General features: G+C 41.2%; 1 protein-coding gene across 4 annotated transcripts in view; it reads left to right on the forward strand.

Annotated features, from left to right (window-relative positions):
* The window catches only part of PDZRN4 (PDZ domain containing ring finger 4), a 398,006-nt gene that overhangs the window by 313,095 nt on the left and 59,723 nt on the right, over nucleotides 1–25,188 (forward strand). For all 4 annotated transcript variants that reach the window (XM_058307818.2, XM_058307816.1, XM_058307817.1 and 1 more), the window contains 2 exons: nucleotides 12,809–13,065; nucleotides 16,077–16,179. In XM_058307818.2, coding sequence (XP_058163801.1) covers nucleotides 12,809–13,065; nucleotides 16,077–16,179 — 360 coding nt within the window. The remainder of the gene's footprint in view (nucleotides 1–12,808; nucleotides 13,066–16,076; nucleotides 16,180–25,188) is intronic.

A 25,188-nucleotide genomic window follows, 5' to 3' on the forward strand; every position in this document is an offset into this window, starting at 1 on the left:
TCCCATTTTATTTGTGAGCAGGTGCATTCATAGGAGGCGGCAGCAGTGTTTTGTCACGGGTAGCCTCGGCGGGACCTTAACTGGTGATTTATGGTAAAAACGTCAATCACAGAGTGACAGGCACTTGAGTCACCTCCTTGTCTGGGGTTTTCATGATTCATGGATAGAAATACAAGGAGGGGATTCTCTGTACCAAAGTCTTAAGAAACTTCAGGGATTGTTTAAGGAATGGTCATGCATGCGCATACTTTTCCATGGGTATTTAGAACTGACAGTGCCCTTTCGTAGCATCTTGTCTATCCTTGTATTTTACAGAAACATTTTTTTTTTTGCACTTTTCAACTGGCATTTTCTTGTGCTGAGGACACAGATTTAGACAATTATCTATACTTTTATGTATGTCAGCAGCTGATCCACCACTTAATTGTAATCTTATGGACAATTTACTAAAAGAAAATATATCCTTAAAATAGAAGAATTAATTTCCCACTGATCCTTTTAGAGCTTCAGTGCTAAAACCATAATGATGTTTAAAAGTAATGAAAATGAATTTGTAGAAGAATTCTGATTTTTTTTTCTCTTAATAGCTGTGTGACCCTGAGTAAGTTGCTTAACCTCTTTAAGGTCAGTTGCTTCATCTATAGGATTGATTAGATAATAATTTCTGCCTTTCTAGTAGAGTGTGCAACACATAGTAAGTGCTCAATAAGTTTATTATTGTTGCTATCATCATTATTATCCATTTTAATTTTCACTTAGAAACAACCATGTCAATGAAATCACTGGGGTACATTCCAATTATTTTATATAAAATAGCCTTATTTGCTATTTTAAGTGCATTTTCTCTCTTTTTTTTTTTTTTTGCCTCACATAAAAATCTGCATTTTTAAATTATGGGACAAAATATTTCTTTCCAAAGCCCATGATTTAAGGAACATAGGCTCATGGTGTTAAGAAGTTTCGAGGCACCAGGTCAGGTGGTTTTACTTGCAGATGGGAAAGCTTGCAAATTTCCCTGGGGGCTTGGCCTTTTTACTATAGTTTTATGTCATGGACTGAGCTCAACAAGTGTCAGAAGGAATTTGAATGTCAGATTGATTGCTGAAAATGATTTAAGCCACCTGTTTCTCTCTGAGTGATCACCGTTTGTTCAGATTTTGTCCTGTCGTTCCAAACTGGTATGAATGCCTTTCGCTTACAGCCACTCAGAGATGCTGGTATTGGGAAAAAGGCAGGTGCATGATCACACAGGCTCAATTTTCTCATGGTAACCCCATGTCCTGAAACTCTAAAATGCCATGTATTCATTTTGGCAAATATCATTTGAAGTTTGTATCCATAGAAAGGTGTGAATGATTCAGTGGTGGGCTCTATTCAGTCTGAGGCTCTGTATGGGGGTGAGCTTGTGTGTGTGATGGGCAGTGGCCCTCTTGGCTACACTCAACCAGAAGAGCAGAGTTCAGAACATTGGAAGAAATGCTTTGTTTTGTTTTAAATGTCTAAAATAGCCACTGAAAGGATACATCTACTGGTGATAGGTGACATCTACTTAGAATATCTTTATATTTTTTTACTAAAAAATCAACTTGTACGGCTTGTGTGTCTGCACAGTGTGATTTTAGTTCGTTGAAATGGAAACTGAGGCCGTTGGGAAAATCTGCAACTGATGGGCCCCATTGGGTGAGCTCCAATTCTGAATGAGGGCCTCAGAATTCCACCTCGCTGCTCTCTCCATCGTCCCCTGGACCATCCGCACTGCTCCCCTCTTGATCCAGGAGCTCCTCATTTTCACCCCAGTCTCTTCCAAAACAATTCCCTGCTCACCACCCCCCCCCCCCCAGTTACTCATCACCCCATCCCTCAGAGTGATCGTCCCTGAACCTCAACGGGATCACGTTACTTTTCAAATGGTAAGGTGGTGGTTAAAACAAGCCCTTCAGCATAGCCCATAGAGCAGGGCTTCTTAAGGGGTCAATGAGCGTGAATGGAAATTCAAGAAAACATTATTTTTGTGGGGATGTGTTGGTACGGGTGTGATCTATTTATTAAATAGTACACAGTACTTGTGGACTTGTAAGGGGTCCGTGGTTTCCAACTGACTGGCAAAGGGGTCCTTGGGACAGAAAAGGTTAAGAGCCCCTGCCATAGAGTATATTTGGGATTTATGCCCAAGCCTCCTCTGCAGCCACTGCAGCCAACACTCACCCAAATGCCTCCATCCTCAAGGAGCCTTATTGATCCTCGCATCGCAGTAGTGTGTCAGCACCTTAGCGGGATCATCTATCCACAGCTCTGTGTTGGTATTATCTTCTCTTCCAGACGAAGACACTGGCGCTCAGAGAGTTTAAGTAACTAACTCAGTCACTCAACTAACCCTGAAAGCTGTTTAGACCCCAGCTGAAAGTGATTCTCCCGTCCTTGTCCAACAGTGAATGATGGGTTGGCTTAAGAAAAGAGCAGCCGATGCATGTGCTTGCCACGTACCAATCGTTTATACATTGAGTAAAAAGAATAATGTAGGTAATTGGACTACAAAAGAGAACTCAGTGAATGGAATGCAGTTCACATGTAAACACAGATAAATTGAAGGGAAAATGCAATCACATGTGTTTGAACAGTTCTTGATAGAGACATATATGAAAATATTTATTTAACATGTATTGGTTGAGTGCCAAGTATGAATCAAGCCTGCTTTAAGCCCTGGAACTACAGCATGGGCCAAAATGGTCAGTATCTAGTCATTGACTGTTTCTTGCACGAAAGCATTTACATAGTGAAGCATCATACTGCTTTCTCATAGAGAATGTACAGGGAACCTCTGCTAAAGATAGCACTCAGCATTCATTCCTTTGATTTAACAAATAGTTTCTTGTTAGCAATTCTTTGTTTCAAGGACCATACTGATTAGACAATAATAACAAAAATATGGTCTAACAAAATGTATGTCCAAGGTTATGTTTCTGATATGCATTTATGATCCCATCACAAAGATGGGACCAAGAGATCTTATCTCAAGGGCAAAGAGCTCGATCAATGAATAGGAAAGATGAATTGTTCTGTCCAAATCCTCTATTACTGATGCTGTTTATAGTAATTCATTTTTTAAGAAAAGCAGAGCCATTTAATGATACCGAAGTTTTTTTCCCAGTGAAATAATTTAAGCTCATTTTAACAGCATTTGCCCTATATATGCCTTATGTTTTTATTGCCTTAGGCCTGTTGCAGAAAATTTTACATCTATGGAATTTCTTATTAACATACTTGAATTTCATATGTCAAATTTCAGTGGATAGGTTTATTAATAATCAGCTATATCGGCTTAGTATTATCTTAGGAAGTAAAAGGTCAGTAAGTAGTTGTTATCCAGCCATTTTATCAGTGAACTCTTCTCCAAAGACTTCATGTCATTATTCACTGCTTATAGAGTCACTTGAGATATAAAAAATCTTTTTATAGTAATGAAAGAACTCCCACAATTAGCCAGAAGGCAGCCATCTATCACTTTAAATAGCTCATCTTGGAGGCGAACAAGATTTCAGGTGGTATTTAGTAGAAGAATTGTTATGACAATGATAAAGTCGGTGATACCAGTCTGTGATTTTGGCTTGTAGGAAAATATGAGTGCGAGCATGTATGTGTGCATGTGAGAAGAAAAAGTCTTCCAATGCAGAATAGGAAGTTGTTTCTCAAAAGATATGCAAATTTAGAAACAAACTCTGTAGGCAGCTATGCATCTGTCGGTCCTTTCTAATGATTTTTAAAATTATTACAACATGAATCTGTTTCAGCTAAGAAAAATGTAACACTATTTTTAGACATTTTCTTTTAACATAATTAAAGACTTAACCAATTTTTTTTTTTTTTGAGGTACTGGGGTCGGAGATTGAGCCCAGACCTCGTGTGTGGGAAGCTGGTGCTCAACCACTGAGCCACATTGGCTCCCCTGAGATGTTTGTTGGTTTGTTTATTATTTGTTTGTCTCATTTATTTGCTTGCTGTTTCTTTTTTTTTTTTAGGAGGCACTGGGGACTGAACCCTGGACCTCCCATGTGGGAAGCAGGCACTCAACTGCTTAAGCCACATCTGTTCCCCCAAAATTTTAAGCATCATACAGAGTTGCCATGTGCCGTTTACCTAGATTCCCCCAATTTTAACTTTTTACATTTGCTTTCATTTCCCCCCTCTTCTTTTCTCCTCCCTCTCTCCTTCCCCTCTTTCTACCCCTGTTCTTTCCCTTCTCTCTCCCTCTCCCTTTCTGCCTCTTTGTCTCTTCTCTCTTTCTCTCCATCTGTCTCATCAAGTCAGAAGTCATAAAAGTTAACCTCCCACTAATGGGCAAATCACTTGCCTCCTGATCTGAGACACCGGAAGGACACAGAACCACTTCTGGGGCATTCTTGCCAAAAGTGCATAACCGGAATCTAATTGAGGGGAAATATTAAACAAACCCACAGAGGGATACTCTCCAAAACGACTGTGTGCATCAAGTAAACAAATACTTTGAATTTGCTATGAAAGCTCAATAAAAGTTATATAAGTCCTGCATTTAGGATGTGTGGCTTTTGCTAAATACTAGAAACTAGAAATTGCCTTTTAGTTGCACCTAGTTTTGAAGTCATTTTGTAGTAAAATTAATTTGCAGAGACTGTAAATTTTAGCTTTTTCCATATTTTTAATGTTCTTGTTTAAATCAGAGGAATTTCACAAATAGCCCTATCAGTCAGGGTCACAAAAGGAAATGGGAAGCACTCTCAAAGGGCTTAACTGGAGAAAGTTAAAAATCCTTACTAGTATGGGTTGTAACAGGTGTCCTAAGAAGGGGAGAAGGGCATGTGATGCCCGAGGCAGGATCTGAAGCTGGGGGATTGCCACCAAACCATCAGAAGCTAAGAGGCAAGCAGAATTCTCCCCTACTGGTATGGAAATTTTGGATTCCAGAACTGTGAGCCAAAACATTTCTGTTGTTTTAAGCCACCCAGTTTGGGGTACTTTGTTATAGTAGCCTCAGGAAACTAATACACTACCTGTGCACTGGAAGTGGGGAAGTGATGGAGGGGTATTATCAGAACCTGGCTGGCTAGGGCTGGAGCTCTAAAAGACAGGCTGTCCTGCCCAAGCTGTGCACAGGTCTGCAGAGGCAGCCCCTGGCCAAAGCGCAGCCTTACCAGGAGGGAGCGAGGCAGTGGGGTGGAGAAAGACCGTAAATACTCACTCTTTTACCAAGGGCACAACCGAGCTGAATGCATAGGGCAGAGGGCTTGAGCGATGGCGTGCACAGAAGACAGTGTCCCAGGGCAGAGCTGAGCAAAGAAGAGTAGACTGTGCATCTGAGAGCAAACCAAGAATTACCTACTCATGTGCCAGGAAGAGAACTCAATTTCTTTGATTGAGGTGAAAATAAATTTACTTACAAAGAGGTAAATGAAAACACTTCTGTACACTTTAGTTTGTTTTCCTCAGGTATTCCTTAATAACAGAACTAATTCATATAAGTAAGAACTCTTCACTTTTTTTATTTTCAAACAAGAAATCCTGGAAGAGAAAAGAGTATGGCAGGGAGAATAAGGAAAGGAACAGAAAACACAGACAGTGGGATTTTATAAATAAAATTAAAAAATGATGGTTGGGGGAAAAAGCAATGATGACAGATACTGCCCCCAAGATTTCCTATAATCAAATTTACCAATGCACTCAGGAACAGTTTTCATGAATTCACAAATAATGGATTGATAACATCTTATTAATAGTAGGAAGAACTAAAACTGAGTCTTACTTGCGTTTGAGAACCTCCACCATCAAGGTGGAAGGAATCAGAAAGCAACATACATTACTACTGGGTGACGTCACTGCCATAACCAATTAACTAAGTGCAATAATATGCTTTTTAAATGTCTCCTTGCATTGCTGGGTGTCTACAAGTCAATACTGTTGCATGTACAAGCATTATAAATGTATTCAGTTATTTAAGTTGTAAATGTATTTTGTCATGCAAGTTTGGTAGGGATAAATCCCACAATATCACAGGGTATACTTGAGGAAAGTCTTTATTGGGGAAACATAGGGACCAGAGCTCAGTATCACACCAAGAGTCAACAGGGACCCGTGTTAAATATGCATTGGATTGTTTGCCATTGGATGGAACCCACCCCACTGTTGCTTTCCCTTCTTATAAAGCACAGTGACAGTAAGGGCACAAACAGACTACTGGAGGTTCAGGAAGTCTGAGATTTCCATTTGTCCAAGAAACCAGCTGCCAGACACCTCTAGGCTTTGGAGGTCAGGAGAAGCCGTAACCACCTCCACTCACCAGGAGACTGAAGCTATCAGTCTACCTTTGTCCAAACAAGCCAGAAGGATCCCCAGGTTCACTTTTGGATAATTCTGCTCATTATGAAACATAAGCACCAAATTCTCTTCCAAAAATCCAGTAATTTCACTGTCAAAAGCAGTGCACCAGACTAACTGGACTTTTGACTTGATGAATTTAGCTTTCTTACATTCTTACATTCTAAATTACAAGCGACCACACATCTGCTAGTTATTATTTTGTTCACCGATTGCATGAAAAAGGTCAATATTATTTTTTGTCAATTTCTTACTAGGTTTTCGTAATATAATTTTGCCCAATTCGTATTCTGCTAGTTCTTTTCACAATCAATATTTTTTACACTGTGCTAAGCTCAGTTTATAAAACAGATGTCAACCCAGAATCAAGCATACTAAAGTTTAGAAAAATATTTTATACACTTAAATTCCTTTCGACAGATTTGAAGATTGTATATTGCAAGTGTTTCAATGAATATAAGGTTCAAGTTAAAGTTCCTACTATATTAAACACCTTAGCAGCAACTTAAATATTGTTTTCTCCTTCTGTGTTAGTAGACTAAAATTTTATACCACCTCCCTAATTATCAGATAGAGAACTTGATTAGCACTCACTTAAGAACTTGAATCAAAATTATTATATAAGATATATATAGAGAGAGAGAGAGGAAAAGAAGGAAGGGAGGGAGGGAGGAAGGAAGGAAGGAAGGAAGAAAGGAAGGAAGGAAGGAAGGAAGGAAGGAAGGAAGGAAGGAAGGAAGGAAGGAAGGAAGGAAGGAAGGAAGGAAGGAAGGAAGGAAGGAAGGAAGGAAGGAAGGAAAGGGAAAGGAAGGAAGAGAAGAGGAAGGGTCGGAGGGAGGACGGAACATGGATGGGTAGGTAGGGGGAGGGGAAATACAGTACATTCCTAAAAGTTGGTGGATCGGGTATCTGAGTGGGGGATAGGTTAGAGTTCTCTGTATGGGTCTTATATTATTTTTGTAACTCTGCTCTCAACCTGAAATTATTTCAAAATTAAAAAATTAAAGAAGTCAATTCCTTAGCTATTTTTAAGGGTGGAAGTTCTTCTAAAGTAACCAGGTAAAATGTCTGGTCCAACCATAATTAGAATATTTGAGTGCTTTATATTTATTATCAATTTCAATTTGAGCTATATCAACTGTACATAACCCTTAGTTTTCTATGCTTTTTTTAATGAACATTCTTACATTTATTCTCTCTTGAAAGGCACAGAGGCTTAAAAGCCCTTATTTTTGGCAAGAGGCACGGAGATTTGGAAACCCTCATCTTTCCCAAACAGCTGCCTCTAGAAATGGCAACTCACCAGGGTGATTGGATATACATGTACTTGTTTGCACTTTAAAAAAACAAAACAAAACAAAAAAAACACTTTGTTCTTCAAGAAAATTCTGCATGTGGCTGGATTTAGAAGATTAATCAAAGTAGAACAGTTCCTATCCAAGCTCTGGGAATGTTGTTGAGTGGCACAGATTTTGCAGTTTATCCAAAAGGGTAGATTGTTCATTAAACAGAAGCTTCATCAAACATTGCCAGATATGGTTTACATATGAAAAGCTGTATTCTTTACTTAACATTCACAAGTTAGTTATGGATTATTTAGCCCATCTGCCACAACAAATGCATTCACACATCTTTTGCATTGATTTACTGAAAAGTGACTGCTCTTGATAGAATGGAAAATAACTTTTTAGAAACAAAATACTTATCTTTCATTTCTAAAAATGGGTATATAATTTTTACAAACTCTCACTTGAATATCTACAATTATTAAGGAGATTTGTCTATGTGGAGAGTTGATAAGTGGAGGTGAGAAGACTTCAGAAAGTGGTTTCCCAGGACTCATTTTTCTTTCAGTTCCCCCATTTTATGTTTACTTGACAGCTCATCTCAATGTCTTACAACCACTTAAAGTTTGATGTGATTAATATCACTCTCTCCACTTGTTCCAGTTCCAAATTTAGGTCCTCTGAGGACAACCACGTGTCTCTGTTTTACCTAGAACCTCTGTCATTGGCATCTTCCCCTCCTCGTTTTATGCTGTTGCCAATTCTGATAAGCTCTTTTAGAATAATACCTATGCTTTTTAATCGGTCTCTAATCAGGTGGCTAAATCACCGTTTTAGAGTCAAGTCATCCTACTCTGGCACTGCTAGCTTCATTTCAAGTATCAGTCATACCAATAGAATCAAATCAATTTTAGCCACAGTTATCAAATGCCAGCTGTTATAGTAACAGATGGAATTACCTTATAAACCTCTCATGTTTGTTACACTCTAATCTCTCATTCATTCCACTCAACCATTGCTTTTTTTAAAAAAAGTCCCTTTCTGTATAGCGTGCTTAACTCAAATTGCCACATCCTTCTTGAAACTCTTCTTTCTGCATGTAAACCAAGACTCAAACTCCCAACTCTCTTTCTCCAGTTTTCCTCCCCAAAATCAACTTACCTGAATTTCTCTTGCAGAAGAGCTTCCTTTCTTTAATTGCACACCAAGAACAGTTTGGATCCCCATGTTTATTTACTGAGATTAAGTGGGACACCTTTAATAGAAGGCTTCTCCATTTCACAAAATAAATAAAAACGTTGTGTTGACTGTATAAAACTAAATCTAAAATAGAGACAGATGGGGAGGAAAGGAAGGAGAAAGGAAGACAAGAAGAGAGAACACATAGGGAAAAAGATAGAGTAATAAGAATATAGCATGATGAAATACCAAATACCTTGTTGTTATACGATCTAACCACTTGAAAAAAATGTTTCGCTGTTAACTCATTTGTTAATTTACAACAAAATTTTCCTATAGGATTAAAATTTTAGGTTTTCTTCCAATGCTGTCCTTTTCCCTAGCTCCAACTGATGATGATTAAGCAAATCAACTGCCAGAAAAATCCCAATTAAGCTATTATTTTTTTTTCTGTTGTAGAAGGCATAATTTATAAAAAGGTGACCTTTTGGTAGGCTAATCGTATATTGATGAACTTCAAGTGAAGTGAAAAAATAAAGAGTGCTTAGTATCATCAGTGCTTACATTTTCTAAGAGAGCATTTGGGGCAGTAGAGCCTTTAAAGGTCATAGACTTCTTTGCTTTGAGAGATATTAAATAGCTAACAAAAACAGAGGTCAGCTGCATGATAACTGGAAGAAAAGAGCATTCCCCAATGGACAAGTAAGATACTTGAGATTACATTAGCTGTCGTCTTTTAAGATTGTATTTGATTGTCCCTGAAGGGAAGAATGAAATTTGCATGTGAATGCTATGATTGTAAACGAATGAATGTACAGGTCTTAGGATCAATAGCTATGGATCTTGCTGTATGAGCACTAATAACGTCTGCATATACTAAACATTCCAATAAGAATGAATGGTCCAATAAGAATTAATGCTCAATAAATTCAGTATTCCTGATTTAATTTTTATACTATCCTGGATTTACAAAAATAATCTTACTTAGCTTATAGGAGAGTAAAAGAAATAATCTTCAGTAGACCACTCACTTCTAAAACATAATTTTTGCTTTAAAAAATTACTAAAACTAATAAGCATACTGAACACCAAAACTAGATTACCCTGTAGGCAAGGCACCCAGGCACCTTGTGGAAGAAAGAGAATGATGGCTTTTTTCTGTCTACTACTTTATCGACACACCATTTTTGCATTAGTAAGATTTAACTTGTAAGCGGAAGAAGCCTGAACACAGGTTACTCTTCCCTTCAGTCACTGGATTCGCCTACTGCTTGTTCCTTCTAGAAAGGCACAGAAGAGTGAATACTCAGATTAGTGGCTGCCTCTGTTTGGGGTTACTTTAGATGCAACATTAGAGGTAACGTACTGACACAGCTTCCCAGTAAGTATTAGTGGATCATAGATTGTGACTGAGGGCTGCTCTCTAGGAGGGCAGGGTGCCGGGACCCTGCAGGAGCGGAACTTCACAAAACTGAAGGGACCCCAGCAAGCGCAAAGGCTGGGAACACGAAGGAAATTCTTACCTACGCAATAGACTCTGACAGGTCTTATCTACCTCTTGATCATCTTCCTCGACAAGGGGATTATAAATACCACAATAGGAAACCTAGAGGACTACAGCCAGCCAGTGCAGGGGATCCAGTTGGGTGCTTCTCGGGTCCCTTGCTGAGAACACTTCCTCCCGGGAGGCAGTGGTGGTCAGAACTGTCATCAGCAGGTGCTCAAGGAATGGATAACTAGGGCTGTACCTGTCGTGGGTGCACATGCTCCCATGTGCCCCAAGTCATCCACAGTCCAAGTTTGTGTCCCTGAAAAGTCAGTGATAATTCTCAAGTTTAGCCCACGGAGAAAGGAATCACTGAGCAAATACACAGAGTAGTGAATGTGTGCACACAAGTAAGGGGCCGCTCCATTCTGCAAAGTTTTCTTACCAGTGATGCGAGAACTACACTGGGACTCATTTTGCTGGCGAGGAAACTTAATTGCTCCTTCTTTGAAGGCACATTAACTCTTTCAGGGTCCATTGAGTAAATTAGCTCCTCCAGGTCAGTAAGCCTGTCTCTACATGACATGACAGTTTCTACCTGACGTTATATCATTTACCCCCAGAAAAACCCCACACCTGCTCTGCAGGCACACATGCTCTGTGTCTACTCAGGGAGAGAATGTGCTCCGTTTGAGTGCCAGCAAAGACTCTATGACTGCAATTCAGTGCGTGCCTTTGCTTCTTTTTAAGGGCACCCAGGGATGCCTGAGGATTTGGTTATGAGAGCCTCACCCAAGGGTGGGTGGCTCAGTTGTCTAGAAATGGTATAATTTCAGGGGTTGACGGGCACAGTATTCTGCCCCCAAATACCTCTGCCAAGTTGCAAAATCTACCCTATTGACTTCTTGGTGTGGATGAGTCATGACGTTATTTCAGGACCCCAGAGTCCCCTGTTAAAGCCTCCACCAAGAGGAGGGGTCACTGGCTGTGTTATCAGCACCCATTTTAGGGGAATAAATTGACAGCTGTCTAAGAGCAGACAGCACTGCCCCCCAGGAGCATGCTTTCACTCACGGTGGCCAGGGAGCGTTACTGGCACGTCGTAAGCAGGCATGGGACAAGCCCACAAACAGAGCAACTCTTCTATCCCTAAGACCAGCGGTTCTTTCCCTGCCGGGCAGCGGTGTCTGAGGACAAAGGCAGACTTCAGCTCTGTCTTTAGAAACTCACCCATTCATGGGACTTCAAGGGATTGTGATGTACCAAGTCTGAGGTGTTTTAGATCAGTGCTTCTCAGGTTCGTATAGATCAGCTCCTTCTGGTTCCGTAGGTCCTGGGTAGGGCTGGGATCCTGCAGTTCTCATTTTCTCCCAGGTGGAGCTGCTGGTGCTGCTGTCCCCAAGCCATATCTGGAGTAGAAAGGACTGGGCAAAAAACATATACAGACCATATAAAAAGATGCTGAAGATGAAACAAATTTGACAATATCCCAAAATGTAGATTTCAGACAAGTAAGATGATTAAATATTGAAAACATTACCAAGTGATTGCTAGACCAGTTAAAAACTCAAAATTGGAAATATTTAACATCTCTACCTACCTGAAGAGTTCAGTAAACTTTTTTTCTGAAGGCGGATGTGTTGTTTAAATTTTTTAATCTGTGCCAGTTCCTGCAGAATAGTTCTGATGGTGTTTTACTAGTTAATAAACTCCAGATACTTCATAAAAATACAAGAAGTAATTGTTTTCCTAATCTTCGCTTCCTGAAGTGAGTGAAGAGCCCACTAAATGTTCCTTTACGGAATTCTTGTCCAAGCAGGTTTGAACCTTGCCTCCCCATCTTTTATTAGTATCTCATGAGAACCTCTCTTTTCTTTCCTCTGAGATGAGCAATGTCCTTTTTTTAATTTTTTTAAAATTTTATTTAAAGAAACTTTAGATTACATAACTGTTACATAAAAAATAAAGGGGATTCCCATATGCCCCACTCCCTCCTCCTCCCACACTTTCCAGAGTAACAACATCGTTCATCAGTGTGGCACATTTCTTACCATTGAAGAACACACCTTGAAGCATGGCCACTAAGTATGGATTATAGTTTACCTTATAGTTTACACTCTGTCCCTCGCAATTTTGTAAGTTATGACAAAATATATAATGGCCTGTAGTCATCATTGCAACATCATGCAGGACAATTCCACTGTCCCCAAAATGCCCCCTTATTACACCTATTTCTTCCCTCTCCCGCCCTCAGAACCTCTTGGAGCCACTGCCTTCACATCAATGATACAAGTTCTTCCGTTTCTAGAGTAACAATCAGTCTATAGTAGAATACCAGTAAGTCTGCTGTAGTCCATTGTTCATTCCCTGGTCTTGAGGATTTGGGACGGTGAAGCCCACTCTGCTTGCAATTGAGAGGGGGCTTAGACCCCAGGGGGCAGATGGATGGAGCTGTCTTGCTTGCAGGTGCAGGCTCTCTCTTTCCCTGAGCAATGTCCCTTTATCTTCCTAGGTCAATGGGAAGGATCTCTCAAAGGCCACCCATGAAGAGGCAGTGGAAGCCTTCCGAAATGCCAAGGAGCCCATTGTGGTTCAGGTGCTGAGGCGCACACCCCTCAGCAAGCCGGCGTACGGGCCAGTCCCGGAGGTGCAGCTCACGCATGCCAGCACGCAGACGGACGTCACCTTCGAGCGCATCATGGCCCTAGCCAAGCTGAAGCCACCTACCCCTCCCGTGCCGGACATCTGCCCGTTCCTGCTCTCAGACAGGTATTCTCCCGTCACGCCTCCCACAGCCCCATTTGTTTTCATTAGTCATTGAAAGAAGGTATTGGAAAGAATCACTCACACTAGCAAGTTGACAATTATGGAACTCTGCTTGAAAAATGTCTCTGCTGTGTCTCGGTCCAATTACTTCTCAGCTGTCGCTGCGAGCCGCTCTGCCTGACCCGGGGAGGTCGCTTCACCCCAGGAATCATACTTGCCCAGGCGCGATGGGAAATTCTGGCTCTGATTAGTTCAGCTCCATATTTCCAGCCATCGGAAGCCTCGTGCTACTCATAAGCACTGGTCAGGGAAATAGCTTATCTCACCAAAGCTGCCCAAACCTCATTAAGACTCACACGAAAGTGGCATGTTGGCACCCTTTTCTCCTCTGTGAGCATCTCTCTTCTTTAAAGGAAAGACTAAGAAATTCATTAAATTAAAGTGCAATTCTCTAAAGAAAGCACTTACCAAGTAGATTGAGATGTAAGTAAAAAATCCTGGCTGTCAGAGAGCAAGTGTGAAATAAGGAGTTATCAAAGGGAATAGTTCTTCCTGATGTTTACCTATTTTAAAGGCAGAGAGATTTTATTCAAATAATAAAATCTACTTATTTTAGAACGGCAAAATCTAAAACACATGAAGTTTTAGAAGTATGTTTTGTCCCTGTATGTTTTGTTCTCTGAACTTTTAAACAAAAATGCAAACGTTAGTGATCCTCTGATTGATAAGAGCATCTTGAGGCTGCCTTTTCATCGCCTTTGTCCAATCCATTCTCTACTTTGTAGGATATTCATGGGATAATGCTGCTCTCCGCCCTGTAGTGGCTTTTGTAAGCCTCTTTCAGTGGTTCACAGTTGTGCATTAGAACCACCCGGGAGCTTTTATAAGCAATCCTAATGCCCCAATCCCACCTCAGGTCAATTAAATAAGAATGCTTGGGTTGGGGCCCTGGGATGGGAATTTTTCAAACATCTCCCCAGGCGATTCTAAGGTCCAGCCTGGTTTGGGGAACCAGTCCTCCAGACTTCAAGTTCCAGGAGGACAGGGACTCCGTCTTATCACTCTATTCCATCATCTAATACCTCTCAACTATCCCCTGTGTCAAGCACTGGAATTGAGTGCTGAGCATAAAACAATGGACAAAAATACTACCACTTGGAATTTATATTCTAGAGTGGGAGATGAACAATAAGAAAGCCAGCAAATATATAATATCCATTAGTAGACCCTGACACATAATGGCCATCCAGTAAATACTTTCTTGCATGAATAATGATAGCTAACATTTATTAGCTAGCCTGACACGTTTTAGGTAATATTCCAAGCACTTTACATTTATTAACTCATCACGCCTTCGTAACAACCTTATGGGGGAGTGCATTAGTTTGTTGCCATCCGCGTGTCACAAGCGGGGAATGTAACGTTAAGGCACTCGGCCAAGGTCATGTTAGAAGAAGTGACAGAGCCAGGCTTCTGAGCCTGTGCCCACTGCCTTCTCCAGAATGCTGTTTCATTCTGCCTAACTCCTGTGGAGCTGAACTGCAAGGAACCCTCTTTTTGCTAACTGCCTCTGGTTGCACCACATGCCCTCCTGGCTTCAGTGATCACACTCCATTAAAATGCCCTCTTTGCTACTTTACCCAAGGGATAGGGCGAGAATTGTATCTTTCTTATTGTATATTCTATGTTTCCAGCACTTGGCACAGCACCTGCTGTCCGGTAGGCACTCCATCAGTGCTCACTGAATGAGGAGACATTCCTCATAGAGACCTTCTCTTTTCACCAACTGAAAGACAGGGAACGCACTGTCTTTCCATGCGCCCCTCACCAAGCTTTGACACACAACCAGCTCAAATGAGCTTTGCCGAGCCAGCCCAGATAGAAGCAAGGCGGGGTCGCCCATTAGCCCCACAAGCAGGATGCCGCCTGCTCTGCTTTTGCTATTTTGGTTCCCACTGGTTAACCCTACTTGGAGCCGGCAGCCGTAGGTAGTCATGAGAAAAGGATCTGTGCTGACGGTGTACGGGCATCTGCATGAGTCTCCTTGCCCTTCAGCTCGGAAAGGCGAGCTTGTTTATAAGCTACAAATCTGTTTTCAAGAATGCCTGCACAGGTGGGGCTTGGAGGTCCACCTGCAGAGAACTTGCTTCTTGGTGGCTAAGGATTTTTCACTGACTTTTAGCAAAATAGATGGCTTTGTTGTCAAGCTATGCTTAGCCTTCAAATGGTGCAATAATAGTGACTTTGTGTCACATAGTCATTTGAAGAGCCTTTCTGGAAGTGATATAAAATATTTCCCCAAAGGTAGAGGATCTATAAAAGTCATGCATGTCCTGGGTCCCCCCTCTTATTCAGCTCTCTGTCACTGGGAATTTTCTAAAGGAATTAGGAAACGGTGTGACATACAGGAGTTTCTAGGGGAGTATCACCATGAATGCACTTCAACATATGTGCTGCCCTTTGTCAAAGAGGGAGATGCGAGGCTTTAAGGGGGAACGCAGAAGCGGGTTTGGGGAAAGGGGGTGTATCACTATGAGTACAGTTTATAGTCTGGAAAATACATGCTTTTGAAAAGTATTTTCACAAAACGGTTTGGGGGCTGCGTATTATGACATCAGTAGTACTTTGTTACAAAATGCCCCACTCTGAAGAAACTGCAGTATCTAATATGCCACAAACCATCTATGGAGCGAGTCACATCTGGTGCAAGGGAAGCGGGTCCAAGAGCAGCAGTAAAGCACGTCCTCTGTCGCAGATTTCACATCAGTCTCTTCATAGAATGTGGCTCTGACTATGGGCCTTTTTACTATTCCCTCAGAAATAGCAAATTGATGGACTTCATGTCGGGGGAGAAAAAAAAAAGCAATGGCTCTTTCTGAGCTGTAGTTCCTTTAAAGGCTACATCTCTACGGGTCTTGTTACAAAGCAGGGAACCCAGGAAATTCTAAAATCAGGTTTAATCTTGAAAACAACCCTTTTGATCCATTCCTATCATATTGCTACATTCCCAATAGCTGCCATTCTCTTCATCCAATGGAGCATGAATTTTATGAGGACAATGAGTATCTTACCAGCTTGCCTGCTGATGCAGCGAGAACAGAGGACTTTGAATATGAGGTAAGATCATTTTCACTCCACTTCACATTTCCTCATGAAGTTATGGTTGAGGGCTTTTGCATAACAAAGAAAAATTAATTTATTATGTAAGAAATATTTTTTCTATTCTCTATCAAGGGTAAGGTCCTTTAAAATACTATTTATTTTAGTGACACAGAGTATATTGTCTTCAAAGTATATTGGGAAACTATTTTAATAATGTAAGCTCAAAATACTTTGCTCACATTTTTGTTGCTTATTGTTAATAATATTATGACAGGTACATTTTTCTTCTTTCTGTAATGCAAGAGCATTTCCAATTAGAGTTTGGAAAAGAAATTAGATTTAAAACCAAGGTTGCACTATTTTCATTCATTATCTAATATTTCGGCTTGTACTGACAATCTAAATTGTATAGTAGTCATATTTCCCTTCACAAATTCATTGTTCTCTTTATTTGTGACTCAAGTATGTACTCTAAAGACAGTTTCATGGACTTTCTAGAAATAGAGATGGTCTCATGTCCTTTAATGTTAAACTATGTTTAGACTTTATATGATAAAATGTTAGTGTATCTGTACTGTCATATGATGTATAACAATTCCAGAAGTCCTTCTATTAATTATATAAAGGCGTTCACTGTAGTTTAAGGATTTATCCTAATATTTTCTCTGCTTCTTCAGTCTATAAATCTTTGGAAGATTTCAGACCACTCTGACATTTGGAAATAAAATAGATTGAGGAGGTAAAGAAGCTTTGGTAAACAGGCAGAGAACTCATGATTATCTGCCCTTTTAATGCTTTAGATGATGTCATACAAGTTCAGCAAAGTGTTCTTTTCCATTTTACAACCAGGAAATCCTGAAATCTCTTCCCTTAGGAGGATCTGAAATCAAATAAGGCCAATTCGGTGAAGCTCACCTAAAGCAAATAGACGTTTATTTGAAATCATTCCCCCCGCACAAGTCATTGCTGGGGGTTACAGAAATCATTATTTCTTCTTAACCAGAATTTGGAAGGACGATCAATGTCACCTAGTATCTGAGTTTCTGTTGTTGTTAATATCTTATCCCCAGCTCTCCGTTAAATGGATTTAAAAGTATTATCTTACAAACATACTCAGGGACTGGTGTGCATTGAAATATCTATTGTTTTGTCCGTTCTTGCAAACTGCATTACAAAATTGAGTCACTTATCCAAATATTTCAATGGTGAAATGCATTTTTCTTTCAGTTAATGAAAACTTTGTCTTTGGGGACTGGAATTCTCTAGATCAGTTCAGTTTTTCATTCAGTTTGTGCCTTAAAGATTTATTAAAATATGGTCTCTGTGCTGGGTCGACTAAAATATGGCCTGTGTTCCTGGGAGGGAAACTCATTCAGGCTAAACAGGGTAACCGTAAAACTCCTTTTAATTAATCTGCATATCATTGAAACACTGCAGCACAGACAGAGTCTTACCTTTCTCATAGGGCTCTCTGCAGCTGAACCACTTCATTTATGGCCAAGCATTAGAACGGAGACCTGTAATACTCAGACCTGTTGGCCATAGCCTGCAATCTCAACTATTCACAGCATTTGCCATCAGCTGTGATCCCGTTGCCAACGGCACCTTTCTGAGTGATTGAAATAAAGAACGTTGCTGTGAAATTTAAATAAGAAAGGGTTTACTGTGGCAGGCTTCAATTATGAGGAAGGACGCTTTTGAGAACATCATACGTGCTTAAAGGCTGGCGGGGGCGCAGAAAACCACAGGGATAACTTACCAAACCATGGGAAGAAGGATTCTACTCAGGAGTGTTGCTCTCTCTGTTATGGTTACACGGCCGAGTGGCGCCCGCCACCCCTCAGGGCTGCATCTGATCACACCGTGAAGCCTAGTGAGTCCAGAGCAACCAGCTGAGCTGGTCGCATGTCCCACGCTGGGGTGCTCAGGAACGCTCATCCCGCCTTTGCGTAGATGGCTCCTAGATGCAGACTGAGCCAGTGTTTCTGGGACCAGCTGAGATGACCCAGCTCCTCCAGGGGGAGTGTCTCTTGGCTTGGGGTGGGTGAGCAGCTTGAGGATAGACCAACTTTGTGCCCTTGAGAGAATATTACAGGAAACCGAAGTCCAAAGGCCAAATAGAGGGCTTCAGCTCAGGGAAGGATTAGAGTCCCCTCCTCAACAGAACCGTGAACGTACATCAGTAGGGGGTTGGAAAAATGAGGAAGAGTCCTTCTTCCTCTGCTTTTCTCATTTGTGCCGTAAATATTTAATGAACACTTAAAACGTGCCAGGCATTCATCCAGGTGTCTGACTGATGAAGCCCCTGCCCTCGTGGAGGTTACCTTTTAGAGGAGGAAGATGGACACTAAACAAATGTGTAAAGACATATATTTTTTTAAAGATTTATTTATTTTTATTTGTTTCTCTCCCCTCCCCCCCAGGTGTCTGCTCTCTGTGTCCATTTGCTTTGTGTTCTTCTGTGACCGCTTCTGTCCTTATCAGTGGCACCAGGAATCTGTGTTTCTTTTTGTTGCATCATCTTGTTGTGTCAGCTCTCCATGTGTGCGATGCCATTCTTGGGCAGGCTGCACTTTCTTTCACGCTGGGCAGCTCTCCTTACGGGGCGCACTCCTTGCGTGTGGGGCTCCCCTACGCGGGGGACACCCCTGCGTGGCAGGGCACTCCTTGCGCGCATCAGCACTGCACATGGGCCAGCTCCACACGGGTCAAGGAGGCCCAGGGTTTGAACCGCGGACCTCCCATGTGGTAGGTGGACACCCTATCCATTGGGCCAAGTCCGCTTCTCAAGACATATTATATTATATTGCGTTGCATTGCCTTGCCTTGCATTACCAATAACAAGAGTAGATAATGGTGAAAGGCAAAGTAAGGTATTAGCAAGGGAGTGTTGCTATCTCACACAGGGTACTTAGGAATATTCTCTATCACAAGCAACCTGAAGGAAGTAAGAAAACTAACCACAAGGTTATCCGAGCGAGGACTTTCCAGGTGGAGGGAACGACAAGCACAAAGGTGCTGAGGTGGGCGCATGCCTGGTGTGCTGAACAGCAAGCAGGCCAGTGTGGTGTGGCAGCACAGGACGGAGGAAGATGGTAGGAGATTGTCAGAGTGATGGGGGGCGCTGGGCGCTATAGCTTGAGGACCCTTTGGCTTTTACTCTGGGAAGTCGCTGGAGCAGAGGAGGGCCGTGTTCCAACGCCCTAACTGGATCCCTCTGGCCTCTGGGATGCAACTGGCAAAAGGGAAGCAAAGGGCACAGCAGGGCCATCAGGTGACAGAGAGATTTGGGGTGAGCCTGGATGATGATGGTGGATGCGAAGGTTAGGTTCCTGTGTCAATTTGGCCAGGGGACGGTGTCTAGGTGTTTGGTCAAACAAGCACCGGCCTGACTGTTACTTGAGGACACACCATGCCTCTAACTCCTTCACCCCTTGATGGCATCTATGGCTGATGACGTCTACAATCAGCTGAGGAGGCCACCTTTAGCAATGAGAGACGGCCCACCCGATTGATGGCCTTGAAGGGAGAACTGATGATTTTAACGGTTAGAAGGAAGCATTTCTATCTCTACTTAAACCAGCCAACTCCTCCTGGGGAACTTAGCAAAACTTTCATTGGAGTTCCCAACTTGCAGCCTGCCCTTCGGAATTCAGACTTTCCAATCCCTGGGGTCATGTGAGCCAATTCCTATAATAAATATATATTTACAAACACACACACGTCTCCTGTTGGTTCTGTTGCCATGGAGAAACCCCGATGACTACAGTGGAGGAGATAAGGCACAGTCTGCAAGGACAGCATCCACCCCAGCCTGAATGGCTGTGCTTCAATATCTGTGTCTCCATTATTTAACTCATCCCTTTAGTATAGTCTACGCTGCAATGGTTTTCCTTCATCTGACTTTTTGAAAGCAAAATATCATAGACCAGAGTGAAATACAGTTGCTGGCATCTGCTAAAACTAGCATTATAAATCAACTCTGTAAACGGCAGATCTTCTGGTGTGCAGAACTGTGTTTCTGAACTTGCTAAAATGCACACTGTGCAATTATTCAGGCCCACTTACTGTTGACCCAGCCAACCAAAGCTGATCTATCTATCTTGTGAATACATATTTAGGGTCTTTTAGTGCATGGATTATTGACCCAATAGACCAAAACAGATCTGACTATCTTGTAAATACATATTTAGGTACTTTTTAACATGCAGATTATTGCACTGATAGACCCAAACAGCTCCCTTCAGAGCCATGATATGCAGCAAATGCTTCTTTGAAGATATTGTAGTGAATGTGTCAATGCGAAGGGGAATCTGCTGTGTTAGGGACTTCAATGAAATTTTAATGACACCCATATCTCACCATGACCTATCACCACTTTTCCTAAGAAAATTATTTGACTGAGTTTAAAATTTCTCCACAGTGCTTCACGAAATTCTCAGAGGACCAGCCTGCATTCAAAGACTGCCAGCTTGAAATTTCTTCTCCTTAAAAAAAAAAAAGAAAAATGGTGGTATTTGTTCTCTAATTAAAAATGATATAGGATTTTAATTTTATTTTTGAGAGAAATATAAAAATATCAAACTTGAAACAATGCACTCATCCTAAGAGCCAGGGTGCTCCGTGACACAGGAATTACCACTAAGGATTAAGCTTTTCACATTGTTCATTCGTTTTTCCCAGCACCTGCTAAAGGTTGAAATAAATCATAAATAGCCGTTAGCGAGTCAGAGGCAGATCTCAAATCCAACCGCTACCAGAAATAATTTAAAGGTAAAGGCTTTGAGAAATATAGCACCACTGAGCGCAGCTCCTAATAGAGATATGTTTGCTACTGCCTCCACACAAGGAAGTTGTTGAATTTTCCACAGCATTTGCCATTAACACTCAAGAATCAGGGCCGAGGGAGTCAGCAAATTGATGAGTACAAAATCGTGGAAGTATAAAACATCATGATAACCAAGACAAGCCTGCAGATTTCCCTCACTTACAAGTGCTGTTTTCAAATCATTTTTACCCCTCCCCCTAGATTAGGTGATAACTAACCAATCCAACAACCTGAACTAAGTACACAAAGAGTTCCCCTCATGTGTACATTGTCATAAAAATGTAAGTAAAAAGGAATTTAGAAGTTTGCTTGAAGTGGTATTAAAGGTGGAGAGGAGAGGACAATTATGTGTCAGAGTTGTATGTACATGTTAACTGAAAACCAAACTTGAGCTAGAGTCTATAAATAGGAACATGTATTTAGCATATTAATTAGCTTCCTCTTGGCAATTCTTATGCAAAGCATAAGTAAACTCTTGTGCTAAGCCCTGCAAGTGTCATTTTGCAAAATGGATTTCCTTGGAGCCGGGTCCCACCAAATATGTGTGGAAGGTTTATAAAAATTGAAGGATAATATCTCTTACTCTCGTAGTTATGAAGAAGGAATTGTAATTCAAGGAGAACTCCATTCAGAAAAGAACATGACAGAGGCCAAGAATTAACCAGCCAACGCTGAGGAAAATCTCCCCAGTGTACATGCACAGACCTGTATGCAGTGGGTCCCCTCTATGCCAGGACTTACCCGCCTTGCGCATCGTTGCATCACATTGCCTGTAGCACAGTGGGTGCACAATAAGTATTTGATGAATGGATAAATGGGGAGTCCCATTGCTTTCTCCATGGACCAACTTCCTCTGACCAGTACAGTCCCTTTCCTGGTCGTACAAAAGAATAGGAGAAGAAACTGGGACCACCATGCAGTTACATCAAATGCCCTCTCTCTTTCCAGGAGGTATTTCCTCTTTAGGGTCTCTAATCCTAGTGACAATTTTGTTTCAATTAAACACATCTAAAGGAAAAATGGTGGAAAAAATAGGGAGAAATGAGTAATGAGCCAGAAGTATAATGGTCTCCATGAAAATCCATCTCTACTGACCATCTCTTTATGAAATCAGAATCTCAGATTTGGTAGGAATCCTGCCTGTTATCCAATCCACCCTCATCTCCCCTTGATAACTTCACCAAGGGACCATTCAACATTTGTGTGAAATACTACAGTGGATAGAGAACTGAATGCCTCCCCACATAGCCAATTCTGACTCTGATGCTTTCAGAGGTAAACCTACCACGGAGTTTCAAAACCACCAATGTAAGGAATATCTTTGAGTATGAAGCATAATTCATAAGCAGGCTATTTTATCTCTAGGTTGTTTTAGATGAGAGAAAGAAGAGAAAATCATATGTAAAATGTGAAATGGTAGTATCTTCAGAATTTTTTAATTCATTCATTCTTTATATTTCACCAGCATTTCTTCTTCAATTGCTGTTTGCCTTCCATTTAATCATATTTTCAAATCATGAATGAAGCAACTAAAATAATTTTATATTTACTAATGGTGCGATGAAATCATCCTTCTTAAAAAAAAATCACCTTATTAAGTTTCATTGTGTGGGGGGCAGAGTTTCTGACATGAAAACTGATCTAGATGAAGTGTGAAAATATTTTTGCTTGAACATTTCAGATAAACTGGTATCTTGTCAGTCTGGGCAGTTCTTTGACATATCTATTAATGACACCTCCATTTTCTCATGTATGTCAGATTAAAATCTTAAAATTGGAGGTCAAACCAGTTAATTATTAAATGTTAGGCTCGACTTTCCACACTCACTGTGGCATGCTTCTCCTTTGTGTCACCACTGCCTCCTCTCTCTGCTCTGTCTCTGAGGTTATTTCTTGGTCTACTCTAGCCAGACCCTCTTCTCTGCCTTCCATCCTGTCCACCACTGACAGACCAATCCTTCCTGACTGCATTGGACCCCTCTCTGGGCACTATCTTGTATGAAGACTTGACTTCATTCCTTAGAGTAACTCTGAGGTACTGTCTGGCTATATAGGCTGAATTGTATCCCCAGGAAAGACATAAGCAAGTCCCAAAGAGTATTCCAGTGGAGGTAACGTTTGGAAATGGGGTCTCAGAAGTTATGAGACTGAACTGGATCAGGGTGGGCGCTAATCCAATATGGCCTGTACCTTTATAAGAAGGGGAGAATTGGTCACACATACAGGAGAGAATGCCGCATGGAGATGGGCATCCACAGAGAAGACACCCGTGTTTTGACGAGGCAGAGATTGGGTTAAGCCATCAGCCGAGAAACGCCATGGATTGCCAGCCACCACCAGAAGCTAGGGGAGAGGCATGGAACAAAGTCTTCCCAGCAGACTTCGTGGGGAGCATGGCCCTCCTAACACCTTGACTTTGGATTTCTAGCCTCCAGAATTGTGAGGCCATAATACTGTTGTCTTAAGTAGCCCAGTGTATTAGTCAAGGTTCTCTAGGGAAACAGATTCAACAGGAGATATCTGTAAATAGTGTGAGATTCTATAAAATTCTTTCATGTGACCATGGGAATGCACAAATCCAGGTTCAGCAAGGAGGATGCTAACCAGGGACTCCAATGAAGGTCTGATGAAGGTCCTTGAGGAGTTCCCAGGAGACGGTGGCTGTCCAAAGATGAGTTGGGAGATTCTCTCTGAATGCTGAAATTACTTCTCTTTTTAAGGCATTTAACTGATTGGTTAATGCCAATTGGTTGATTGTGGACATAATCAACCATCTATGCAGAAAACTCACCGATGACTAAAGTCCATAAATGCCCTTGTATTACAGTTAGCCCAGCACTTACTAGACCAAAGAACTGGGTGCAAGTACCTGGCCGAGTTAACACATTAGCCTGTCACACCCAGTTTGTGGTACTTTGTTATGGCAGCTTTAGGAAATTAAGACTCTGGCATTGAAGGTTCTTACTCTGCCACCACCACCCTATCTTTCCAGGCACACATCCTTTCATGTGCCCAGTCTTAGGGTCAAACTCCACAACCTGGCAGTACTCAGATGCAGCTGTGAGCTTTCCTTTCTCTGTGTGTTTGAATAGGGACTTCTCTGCTCTTTTCCCACAAGTCTCTGCCATTGTTCAAAGATAGCTCCAGCCTCACGCCTTCACAAGTCTTCCATGAGCTCCCCTCCCCCCACGGAATGCAATCTTCCCCACCACTGGACTGCCTCATCACATTCCATAAATTATATGTCATTTATATTATGCCCTGGTATAGTTACTTGAGTACTTATCTTTTTCTTCTCAAGTGGTTGCCTTTATTAACAGAAGTGACCACTTCTAATTGTGTTATCTCTCTCAGCATATGCCCTGGCACAGAGTGGACACTCAGTCAATTGCCACTCTTATTATATTAGTTCCTGAAAATAAGTACAGAGATTAAAAGGGGGGGGGGGGGGGGGAGGAAAAAGGACAGGTGGAATAGCAAGTTGAAATAAAGTGTGAAAGTCTTTGTTTCTGGTGATGATTGAATGAACAGCCTAGTAATTACAATAAGTGAATTTAAACAGATACTTGAGCTAGCTTGTAAAAGAAGAAAATGGATTTTTTGGTTGCTCTTTTGACAAGGAAGATATGTATGCTTTGACCCAACCCTGTAAACTGGAGACTCCTACTAAATATGCACCCTAATTTGTGAAGGTCAAGAATGATGGAGATCCTGTTCTTGTTAGGATAACCATGCATCCTGGTTTGCTGTAGAGAAACTTGGTGTATGGCTAATGTTCCATGTGGTTATTAACAGCACCTGTTTTTCTTCTCAAAAATGTCCTAGTTGGGCAATACAGTCTATTATATGTTTGCCCTAGAGGTTTTACTTGTTGAACCTTACTGGAGGCTGATACTTCGTAATCACATGTTATATAATCCTAATATTCCAAGCTGAGATGACTCAATTTCTTAATAGTAATACCCATCTCTAGTAAATTGAATGATTTCTCTAGGTTGTGAGATCTTTTTTATTTAAAGTCCTCCTTAAGGAATGACTAGAAAGAAAATGCCACTGAGTTGGAAATAGTCAAAGTTAATTATAATTGTTTTAGATTTCATATTGAAAGAAATGAGATTAGTATTGCTGTTAATTTGGTCATGTGATTTTGCAAAACAAATGAGGCATATCTACCTTTTACTTCATCAGTTATGATG

The sequence above is a fragment of the Dasypus novemcinctus genome, chromosome 12 (assembly GCF_030445035.2).
Source record: "Dasypus novemcinctus isolate mDasNov1 chromosome 12, mDasNov1.1.hap2, whole genome shotgun sequence".
Taxonomy (NCBI): Eukaryota; Metazoa; Chordata; class Mammalia; order Cingulata; family Dasypodidae; genus Dasypus; species Dasypus novemcinctus.